The sequence below is a fragment of the Gymnogyps californianus genome, chromosome 3, assembly GCF_018139145.2.
Source record: "Gymnogyps californianus isolate 813 chromosome 3, ASM1813914v2, whole genome shotgun sequence".
NCBI classification, from domain to species: Eukaryota; Metazoa; Chordata; class Aves; order Accipitriformes; family Cathartidae; genus Gymnogyps; species Gymnogyps californianus.
Genome location: NC_059473.1, coordinates 95908920 through 95921491, shown reverse-complemented (window position 1 = coordinate 95921491; position 12572 = coordinate 95908920). Strand labels below are relative to the sequence as shown.

The 12572-nt window shown below is 35.5% G+C and overlaps 1 protein-coding gene across 1 annotated transcript in view; it reads left to right on the top strand.

Annotated features, from left to right (window-relative positions):
- ADGRB3 (adhesion G protein-coupled receptor B3) overlaps positions 1-12572 on the top strand; it is a 473802-nt gene that overhangs the window by 267377 nt on the left and 193853 nt on the right. Inside the window, exons 13-15 of the mRNA XM_050893783.1 lie at positions 1095-1241; positions 1998-2073; positions 9807-9909. Coding sequence (XP_050749740.1) covers positions 1095-1241; positions 1998-2073; positions 9807-9909 — 326 coding nt within the window. The remainder of the gene's footprint in view (positions 1-1094; positions 1242-1997; positions 2074-9806; positions 9910-12572) is intronic.

The window sequence follows — 12572 nt, the reverse complement described above, 5'->3', positions numbered from 1 at the left end:
TGTTCTGATTGCTTTTACAGCTGTCCCCTATCATCTTTATATTTAACCCCCTTGCAGAGTCCTTGCAGTGAAATCATTATGCAGATCAAAGTATAGTCCTGATGTCTGAACTCCTCCAACCACATTAGCCTCTTCATAAATTGATTAGGAAAAGCATTGCACAGGAAATGGCTATCAACATGGCTTACATTAAGAACAGAGCTAGTGCTCCAAATGTGTTGTTTGTCATCTCTCTGAGTGTACGTAAACACTTGCAGCCCTGTCAGTTCCTTAAAAGTAGTTTGAGTCTTACTAGACACTGACAGTGTTGCCATGGAGTCATACTTAGATTTCACAGCAAAGCTGAAACTGATTTCCAGATTATAGTTGAGTTAGAAAACAGAGAGAAAATGAGAATGAGTAAACAAAATCACAAATTGCCTATTATTAGATTTGATATCTATTTCTTCTGTCTTTCTGTATCTGCTACAAATATAATAGTGAAGTTGTTTGGGGGGGTTGGGGTTTTTTTAGATGGAAAAAATATAATTAAGAATTCAGAATGGGGATTATTCTTTCAGGGAAAAGAAATCAAGTGCTATACCGCATTATTCTCATATGTGTGGAAACAATGAGGTCTTCTAATATGTGAATCTCCTTAATGGGTCTATCTTTAAATTGTGCCTGTATAGAGGATAAAAGCTCTGTTATTGCTTCATTAGCCTGCATCTAGCAGTTATGTTTCCCAAAGCAATTTGCAGCATCCTCTTCCTTTCATTGTCACATTTGATCATTTTAGAATTTGCTCTGAAGACACGACAATGTCCTTATATGTGAATTTCAGGGTATGAGCCAGTACATTCAATAATCCCTGTTAAGAAACTTAATCAGAATCTGGCTGACAAATGATATGATCAATGCCACACAATTAATTCATAGTAGAACTGCATAATAAACAGAAGATTACACTTTCTGTGCCAGTTAATGTCCTATAAATTCCTGCTTTACTTGAAATGTTTTATTAAACTTTTTTATTATTGCTGTACTGTTATCATCATATGATGCTTTAAAGTATGAAACACAATTTTATTTGATTTTGTGATTTCTCTTACTAGTGGCTAGCATTCAGAAGCTTCCTGCTGCATCTGTTTTAACTGACATCAATTTCCCCATGAAAGGAAGAAAAGGAATGGTTGATTGGGCACGAAACTCAGAAGACAGGGTTGTCATTCCAAAAAATATCTTCACCCCTATGTCAACAGGTAAAGAAGCATATCAGCATGTTAATTCTGTGTTAGCTTTAACAAATGAACTCAGAATCTTTGTCTCATAGGACCACTGTATGATATAGAAGTGGTTAGTTTATCCATCTTCAAAAGAAATCCAGTACCCGTAACTTATCCCAGAGGGAAATGATGGGGCTTAATTTCAGCATCTTGAACAAAAAGTGCTACAGAAATCCTAGACATTATCTTCTACGCTGAAGACCCGATGCTTAGTTATTGTGCACAGGATTGTACCTGTGGTGGTATGAGGTGACATGAAGTGCAGCTCTGCGGAACCCCCTGAAGCTGCTCCACTCCAACAGACTGGGCCATTCCAACAGGTCACCTAATTTTGACCAAAGGATGCTAAGCAGGCAAATTACCCTGGCTTCAGATACAATTTACAAATACTGTTGCAGTGCAGATCTCTGACATTAGAGAATTTACTCGTTAGGCATTAAACTCTAAAGACAGTCTTTGAGGATACTTCATTATAAAAGTAAATTAACTAGCATGGATGTCAGTACACAATGATGGATTTTTTGAAAATGTGATTTTCAGTGGTTTAAATCTTTTGATATATTCCTGACAGTGCTACATCTTTATGACAGACTTCCAGGATATAGTTCAAAATGATGATGGTTTATTTAAAGTAAAATTTCTACTAGAAAGATAAATGGTATTCACAGTTTTTTATGCTGATGAAGGCTTGGGAAAGAGAGTTTAAAAATCTTTTTTCCTTACTCTTTTCAGAACTAGATGAATCAACTGTATTTGTACTTGGAGCAGTGCTATACAAAAATTTAGAACTCATTTTGCCCACTTTGAGGTAAGAAATTTCATAAATACAATATGAATTAAACTATTTCGGGATCATAACTACACTACATTTCAGGATAAAAGCAGACAACCAAGACTGTTTGCATATTGGTATTGTTGAATTTTTTTCCCTGTTATTTAAAATATATATGTATATATTTGTCTTTTCTTCATGCTTAGTCATTTGTATGATGGAAATAGTCTTTTTATCAAATTGGCTTAATTTATATTTTATGTAATCTATATTAAGCTTAATTACAGAAACATTTAATTAGAAGTATGCACACTAATGTACATTAATGCTCAGACCACTTATACTTGTTCTTCAAACTACTGTTTGTCCAGTTAGTACAAGCAATCTAGTAATGGCATCATAACCTGATGTACTCAGGTTGTCTGCTCTTCTTCTACAGAAGTCTCTAGGAACAGTTTTCCAAGTGCTTTTTCAGTACAAATTATATTCAGAAGGGACAACAGAGCTATAGAGAGGATCCATTTTAGAAATAAAACGTGCATGTGCCTGAACAACTGTGGTATGTCAGTTATAAGGGCCATACACATACATAAAGAAACAGGAGGGTCTCTTGTTTCACTTCTTCCTTTCTGTACTTAATAACAGACAATTTAGAAATAAACATTTCACCCCCTCTTCTCAAATTACTGGTTAAGATCATCTCATGGTCCATTAATACTATCTTATTTCACATGATCCTGTGCACCATTGGTCTACTAATGGCCTTTTACAGTCAAAGAAATGGGTGCGGATTGTGTCACAATAGCTGCTAATGAATTCACAATAATTGGAAAGGATAGTAATTAGGAAGCCACCAGATCACCTTTCCCTACTCTATTTAACCAAAACTTCAGGATTTGAAACAAAGGATGGAAAAACAACAGGTTTTTGACAAGATCCATTTGAAAACAAAAAAGACTCAGTCCTAAGGAAAAAAAAAAAACACTTCCCAGTAAAGTTGCAATACACTGTGCAATGAGTAGCTGCAATGTTGGGGACAGAAACCTCTCTGAGGTAGAGCACAATCCAAACAGTGATGTCCTGGCAGTAACCTGGAGGCCTGGGAAGTGCTGGCAAGAGCCGTCTACGCTTAAGGCATGGTATAAATGACAGCTCATCCACTTCTGAAATGTCACTAAGCACTTTCCATTTGTTGTGCCAGTTCCTGAAATTAGCCAGGAAGGAAGAGATGTTTGTGAGAGATATTTTTTCTTCTCTTCTCCCATATTCAAAGATTCAAAGCCAAATGGCTATTGTAGTCAGTCCTTTTTGGCAGACCTTGGAGACAATCTGCCAATCCTAGGTAACCATCAAGGTGGCCATGTACCTTTCAGACCTTTATATTGTAAACCACAGTCTATGATCATGCCTTTTCAGCTCTCATAGGTTTTAATTTACAGAAGGCAAGTGTGAACCTTGAATGCTGTATATTTGCTTATATGAAAAGCCTTTCAGGGCTTTTATTTCATCCATTAGAAAAGTGAGATTTATAGGCCTTACTAAATTTTCCCTAGAATCAATAGCACCCCAAGTAGCAGGAATAGGGGCAGAATAGGGACATAAAAGTACAGCAACTTAAGTACTACGGACTATGAGAAAGTGCATCTCAGTTCCCAAATTTTTTGCTTTTATCTGTTCTACTTTCAGCTGGTTACTGATTTACACAGCAAATTTGACCATTTCTCTGTACAATTCAGTTCACAGAGAGGTTTTGTGAGCTTCTAAAGCAAAATGGTCTAATAATATATGTATATCTATTCATAAATGAAGTCTTTAGAAATTCAAATACGAAGATATCCCACTCTGCCTATGAATATGTTCAGTATTATTTGAATCCAATTCTCAGCTGCCCAAGAAAAGGAAATGAGCACTATTACTTTCTCGTATGTATGTGAATAAGGAATAAAAGTCATTATTAATCTGTGATATAAAAATATAACACATATTCCCAGGTACCTCTAGTCTCTTCTTTGTTCAGAGTATAGCGCCTCAGTACTTCCCTGCACTTTAATATTTATGATGAAGTTATACTGAAACTTTTATAGCTTACGTCTCTTACCTCATCAGGAAGTGTATCATGCTGGATTTCTTTGCCCATGGCAGTCATATTGAAAATTTGATCTCATGACCTCAAAATAGTACCTCAAAAGTGGCACAATTTCAAACTCCTGGGGACATCTTCCACTAGATCAGGTTGCTCAAAGCCCCATCCAACCTTGAACAATTCCAATGATGGGGCATCCACAGCTTCTCTGGGCAACCTGTTTCAGTGTCTCACCACCCTCGTCATAAAAAATTTCTTCCTTATATCTAGTCTAAATCTACCCTCTTTCAGTTTAAAACCATTGAGCTTTGTCCTGTCACTACAGGCCTTGGTAAAAACTCTCTCTCTGTCTTTCTTATAAGCCCCTTTTAAGTATTGAAAGACCACAATAAGTTCTCCCCGGAGCCTTCTCTTCTCCAAGCTGAACAACCCCAACTGTCTCAGCCTTCCTTCACAGGAGAGGTGTCCCAGCCCTCTGATCATTTTCATGGCCCTCCTTTGGACCTGCTCTAACAGGCCTGTGTCTTTCTTGTCCTGGGGGCCCCAGAGCTGTATGCAGTACTCCACATGGGGTCTCAAGATAGCAGAAGAGAGGGGGAGAATCACCTCCCTCAGCCTGCTGGCCATGTATCATTTTATGCAGCCCAGGGTACAATTGGTTTTCTGGGCTGCAAGTGCCCATTGCCGGCTCATATCTAATTTTTCATCCACCAATATCACCAAGCTCTTCTCCGCAGGGCTGCTTTCGGTCCATTCATCCCCCAGTCTGTATTGACATTGGGGATTGCTTCAACCCATGTGCAGGACCTTGCACTTGGCCTTGTTGAACTTCATGAGGTTCACATGGGCCCACTCCTCAAGCCTGTCAAGGTCCCTCTGAATAGCATCCTTTCCCTCTAGTGTGTCAACTGTACCACTCAGTTTGGTGTCGTCTGCAAACTTACTGAGAGTGCACTCAATCCCACTGTCTATGTCATTGCTGAAGATATTAAATACTATTGAATGCATTTTGATGCATTCAAACCATTTTAATGTTCATTCAGTTGGAATTCTGAATTGGAAAAAAGCTGCAACTGTGGTTAGTGCTGAATTTGTTGAGCTATTGTACTCTTTGCAAAAATTAGAACTGCAATGCAGGTTTTAACAGAATCTTTATTATGAGGTGGTTTATCATTTTACACTCATTCAGGAACATGAATGAATTGAAGGTTTCCGTACATCCTATTGCGTTTGGAAAAAGTTTATTTTTGTTTGCTTACATTTTGCAATGAAAAACTATCGTCTTACATGGTTTATATTAATTACTATTTGTACTAATCTTACTTAACTGTAATAAGCATTATCGTGGTAACCATATTAGTGCTGAACATAGTGAATGCTTCACTGCAATAACATTGTGTATGGAACAAACACTGTAAAATATGAAGAGAGGTAACACCATCTAGTTTTTATATGATGCCTAGAAGTGTGGTAGCTATGCAAAATGTATGAATTAAAAAAACATTCTGGATAAGCATCTTATGTGATGCTGTTCTAAATAAAATGACAGTTGACAAAATATGTTAGTGGCAGGAATAAAGATAAACAAAACAATAAACCAAGGTAAAATAAGTAAAATGGGCTCGTGTTTGAGTTCAAAGGCCAATCATTTACACCTTGACAACCTGATAGAAGAGATGATTTCTACTGGCTGCCATTAAATATCTAGAAAGCTTTACCACTTCCCATGTGATTTCAGTCCCTGGCTTTACAGGAGTTAGGGTGGGAGTAAAGTAAATATTTGATTGTAGTTTCCAGAAGAACAAAGGTGACACACATTCCAATACATTCCTTAATATCAGCACTAAAAGGTATGCAAGCTTCTGTATCATCACAAGGAACTTCTTTGTTTAAAATAAACAGACAAATAAATAAAAAATATCTCAGTATATCTTTAGGGAAAATCTTTCAAAGCACCTAACCACAGAATCCCCATCTGGTACATCACAGGTGTTCTGTGAGTAAAATGAGGATTTAATTATCTAGGACAGCCTATACAATATATTTCATAAACTCCAAAATTAGCTGCATTTTACCATATGGGCTTGATTTTTCTTGTTTTTACTGGCATAGAGTCTGTTAGAAGTAAGTCTTGTAAACACAGTGTGAGATGAGAACTTGGCAATTACATTAATATAGAACTTTTTGGACAATGTGTTTAATCCTAGTGGTACATGTGTATTATTCAAAGAATTTTGCCAGGACTGTTTAAACAAGAGGCTAGGGAAAAGAAAAGTACTTTATTCTTCCTTATAAAAATAGAATAATTATTTTTTTCCATGCACAAGTAAATAAATTTCATCTGATTCTATTTCCTAATCTACTTTGCTGCATTGCACTGCTCTCGTAATGTCATATGGATTTTTTTTAAATCATATATTGAAATATTGAATACTTTGAGCACTATAGACTGAATATTATTTCCATAGCTCTTGTATCCCTGAGCAGATTTATGTTATTGTTAGGTTCACAGAAAATTGATTCTCAGTATAATACTCATCTAAAAGATATTATATATAATTCCTCTCCTGGACACTCTGAAGGAATACATTACATATTGCCATACTGTAAGATAGTTTTTAACTTTAATAAATAGGAACAAATAAAGAATCAATGATTTTGCTGTAGCAAGCTTTTTCTCCCGTCACTTAAACAACCACCGTACTTTCCCTGCTATAATTTCCTGCACTGAAATGTTCTCTTTCCCCATTTGAAATATCATTCCTAATCCCCTCCTTTGGGTGCTGTACAGCTAAAAAGGCCCTTAAACTTCCTTAGGTCAGCTTTGTTATATTGAGGACAGAGTACCTCAGACGGGCTTTTACTGCATAGCATTACTGCTATAGCATCCGTAATTTTTCTGTAATGTATGAATGCCTTATGAATAAGTTCATTTTTCTTGAGCAACATAGAGTCTTTCTAAAAAGAAAAGAAAACCTGAACTTCATATCACATAGAATCAATATGCATACCCTTATATAAAAGAATACCCTTATATAAAAGAATACCCTTAAAATGTATACCCAGATAGAAAAAGAGCTTAATAAAATAACTATTTTATTAATATTGTTATTAATTCAGATTGGAAAAAACACTAGGACAGCAGCTCTGGAAGCTATTCTTGAGCCTTTACTCAATCAAACTTTGTTTTCTTGAATCTTCAAGGATTTATTCAACCGTAGTTCCCAAGGAATTTAATATATTTTTTGAGTAACTGATTTCAAAATCTGACACTGATGTGCATTTTTCTGGACAGTCAGCAGAGCACTATCTTGTACAAGTTCATTTCTCATTAAAGGTAATTTTTAGATTTTTTTTGATGAAGGAGAAAAAGGTAATGGTGAAGTCACTCTCCACCTGTCATAAAAAAGCTATGAGATAATGCACTTGCCCAGAAAGTGTGAGATGATGGTCATTCCCATTCTATGTCATTCCCAATATGAGAGGGACTGAACCCACATATTCCACCTCCCGGGACGTTTTGTAAAAGCTGATTACTTAAATTCCTGAGTAAGTGTTCTAGCACTAAGCTGTTGTTTAAAAAATTATCTTCAACAAAGATATCCATGGAACTGCACCAGTGGTTTTGAGGGAAATTCTTGTGACTACAATGCTTTGAGCTTTAATTCAGTGGCATCTTAATGTGTTATGTGAGTTTAGAATATACTTGCCAGATTGCATTCTTCCAGGGCCTATCTAAACAGTTAAATATGAGATATGTAACTAGGTGTTCAGCCCAGACAGGACAACAATGAGTCATGCAGATTTCATTTCACGGCGATGTAGCCAGTTACATTTATTTTCTGTTGAAACAGTCTACTAGGAGCTCTTGAGAACGTAAGTGGATTGGTAGGGTTTTAATGAGACTGAGGTAAAATTGATGTACCAAGGCTACAGTCTAGGTATCTTAAGTGCTCTTTTGGATCTCACTCTAGAACCATTAGAACTGTACCAAAATTAGATACAGCAAGGAGACATTTCTCAATCACAAAGACTGACTGTGATCAAGTACTGATGTATCAATATTTACATTAGCTTATGTGAATCTCCAAAATGGACAAAATCTTTTAATAGCTAGTAAGCTCTATTGCCACCTGTCATGATCTGTTAGAGAAATCAGTTTTGTATTTATTTGGAGTTTTGTTCATTGGTTTTTTTTTTTTAAATTATGCCTTACTTGCGAACATTTATAGATATTCAGCTACTGTGTGTGCAGTAAGGTACTGTCATTACTCCCCCTCTACAGAATGCACTGAAAGTTTGCCGAACATTAAATGTTAGTCTGATAGAGAGATATGTTTTCGTCAACAGTGTGTGAGACTTTAAAGTGCAACCAAAGGGAAGAAATAGGAATTAAGTAAAATAGAAAGCCACTTCCATTACATTTCCATTATATGATTTGGCTGAGTAAAAATGGACTAGAATTCATACCTTGCCCCAGAAGAATAATTTCATTCCTTGTGCTGAGTAAAGTGCCCACTAAGTTAAGTTTCTATTACTGTAGCCATGGCAATTCCTGTTTCAATGATCCAGCAAAATGGAATCCTCTCCTAAATACCATTTCCCTAGAGAAAATAAGCAATTAAACAACAACAAAGGAATATTTATACTGTCTATCATAATTACATGTAAACTGCCTAGTTTCTTCTTTGATAACATCTACCGGTGAATATGTCTTTCTGTGAGGTTTTATGTTTGTTTATGTGTGATCAGAAGGTGTTGAAAGCAGCATTACATACAAAGGAAATACCGTAATGATCCTCAGAAACAGTCAGGCTGATAACTGATGGTTGTTATAAGCCTGACAGGGTCATAAGAACCAAGGACCTCAGACATGAACATCATGTCAACATGTCTTTATGCCTGTATTAGCACAACCTTGGCAATACTCGATCTGTCCTAGAAAGGTAGCTCCAAAACATAGTGATCCATGTTTTACAGGAAAAGAGAGATTGATGCTGAATTAGAGAAATTAACAGAAAATTATTATTTTGAGTAACCTGGTACAATAACATAAGACCAAATCTAATCTCACATATATGAGAAAAAATTGATTGGTTTTGGTGGGATTTCAGTCAGGGCACAACTACGGATTATATTTTAAAAAGTATTTAGCGGATGAAGTTGCCCACTCATATACCAAATGCAACGTTTTTTCAAAAATTGAAAACAGGTAGGTTTTTTTCATGGGCACAGAATCAACAGAACTCTAGAATCTCCCATTACATTCATCCATCTTCACAATTTTACAGTTAACAGTCAGAAAAAGTCCAACAGCACTTTGGAAGAAAAATGACTGTCTCTTATAAAACATAGCTAGTGGGTCTGTGTTGAGAGAAGCGAATGATATGCATTCGGATGTTGACAGAATGTTTGTGTTGTCAATACACCCTTCTAATTAGTAAATTGTACTTTAAGGAATGACACTTCTGCCACCGTTGTTGCTCTTCTGTCTTTAATGTGTCGGGTATGGTTTGTAACAAGTGAATGTTTTCACCACTTCTAAACAAATATATTTTCCCCCTGAATACTTGTCAACTAAACTCATGGAAAATACCCATGAGATACTTCTTTAAATGTAGTATCAGAAGCCTCATTTAACATCATACTAAGTTAAATTTTTCATTTTTACATGGTTTTTTTCCAGGAATTTTACGGTTGTTAACTCAAAAATCATTGTTGTTACTATACGACCCGAGCCCAAAACTACAGATTCTTTCCTGGAGATAGAACTGGCCCATCTGTCTAATGTAAGTATGAGGATAGTTGATATGCTCTTCCAAGTGTATTTGTCAGATCATACAAGAGAAAGAAGTGGGGTTGTTTTAAATATCAGGTAATAAAACCCCTAAAACTTAAGCCCAGGAACAGTCTAACATACTTTGAAGGGAATGTGTACTTGTTTCATACATGTGTATATGCAAAACAAAATTAGTTGTTGTTCCGTGAGTTCTGAGGTTTTCATTTAAACAGCAATTTCTACCGAAGACTCTCCATTAACTGCTTTGATGGATACAATTGAAAATGTAGTATTGTGCTGAATACTTAATCTTTTGCTCCCTGCATAGGTCATAGAGCTACATAGTTCTTCAGGCCTTTTCTTCTTTTCCTTCATTATTTTATACTCAAAAACCAGTTTTTACCTAACCTGTTGTAGCAGACTTTGAAAAAAATGCTCTGGTTTCAATTTAGCTTACAATTCTTACAAATTTTTTGTGCAATTATTTTTAATTCTGTATTTTTCAGCCTTTAATCTCACATTAAAAATGTTTTAAATCTGAAAAAAGGGATTCTATGTCTAACTATATGAAAAATATTAACAGTTTTTCTTCCTACTGTCAGCAATCTCACAGCAGTCGCAGCAGGAATAAAACATATCTTTTGCGGGAAATTTTTGTCATGTATGATATTGGGGAAATAACGTTAAATAACAAGCATGGGAGTATTTTATGTGAAGGCATGGTATATAAACTCTGTTTATGTTACTAAGAGAGTTTACTTTAAATAAAGTCATAAAAAGATGATTAGAAAAGACATAGTTAGTAGAGCTTTAGCAAATAGTATTGTTATGCAGAAGACTGTAAAGCTGTGATTTTTTGTTATAAACAGTTGCTCAAGTGGTCATATAGGTACAATTCAGCTGGAGGATTTCCAAATATTTGAGTCAGTAGCAAATTTGGATTAGTATCTCTGGGTAAAAGTATAAAGAAAACTCTTTGAATTCTAGATCTTTGATTTACATTTTACTCAAGGTTAGAAGAAACTGACTATTTTGCCATCAACGGTCATTACGACCCACCATTCAGTTCCCAGAAAATTATATTACAAAGAACATCTCAGTGAAATTTACTGCAAAGTCAAGCAGAAAAAAAGAAAGGAACAGAGAAACATAAACTGAGCAGACTCCTTACCTTTCAGTAAGATTAGAATTTTATTGATGAAGAATTATGGAGATTTTGTTTTTTATGGTTCTTTGTCTCTATTTAATTTTAAGATGTTTTAGGGTGGGTAGGTTTGGGGTTTTGTTTTGTTTTGTTTTGTTTCCAACCTAAGTTACATCATATATATTAAGAGAAAATATCAGTCTTTAACATAACTTTTGTTCCTGTCAGAAATTTCACTAAAAATGTGTCATGGTTTAACCCCAGCCAGCAACTAAGCACCATGCAGCCACTTCCCCCTCCCCCCTCCCAGTGGGACAGAGAGGAGGGAAAAAAAAAAGGTAAAACTTGCGAGTTGAGATAAGAACAGTTTTATAACTAAAGTAAAATAAAATACACTACCAGCTAATAACAATAATAATATAATAATAATAATAATAATAATGAAAAGGAATATCACAACAAAAAAAAGAGAAATAAAACCCAAGAAAAGACAAGTGATGCACAATGCAATTGCTCACCACCTGCTGATCGATGCCTGAGCAGTGATCCGCATGCCCCAGCCAACTCCCCCACGTTTATATACTGGGCATGACATTCTATGGTACAGAACATCCCTTTGGCTAGTTCAGGTCAGCTGCCCCGGCTATGCTTCCTCCCAGCTTCTTGCACACCTGCTTGCTGGCAGAGCATGGGAAACTGGAAAATCCTTAACTTAAGATAAGCACTACTTAGCAACAACTGAACCATCAGTGTGTTATCAACATTATTCTCACACTAAATCCAAAACACAGTGCTGTACCAGCTACTAAGAAGAAAATTAACTCTATCCCAACCAAAACCAGGACAAAATGTAATAGAGTATTTGCTGAAGCAGACCACAAATTAATCCTATATATGAGGAAAAACCAAAATAACACCTTTGAAATAAAATACTTTTTTTGATCTTAGTAAGATCATTATTAGGAAGAGTTTATGGTGTTTCTCAATGCTAGATTTTAATTTCCATTATTTTAACAATGATTGTGGGGCTACTTACATGAGTTGTAGATAAGGAATATTGCAGTATGACTTCTGTATTTTGAAATTGGAATTACTACTTGCAAAAGTGTGGGGTAGCAGGTAAGAAAAAAAAGACTGTAATTACTTTGGTCACTTATGTTGTTAGAAAAGAAATTTAAAAATTAAAAAAAAAATTAATACTAGTAAGCAACATGTCAGTATTGAAAATATGCTTGTCAGCAGCAAACACAAGTTATTAAAACCAGCACAACACAAGCAAGGCTAGACTAATGAAAGGTTGAACTGCTGTCCCCAGAAACTGAAATTATAGAAAATTCTTAGAGAGGTATTTTTTTCATCTTTTTTTTTTTTTTTAATCTATCCCTTTGAGTAATTTACAGAACAAGTTTTAGCTAAGTTTCAAAATGTTGGAAATGAAATGAAACTTCATTGTTACAAAAGGTCAGATTAGAGACATTGATTTTCACCTTGCTTTGTCAACCTTTCAGTAACAGAATATTAATGAGTAT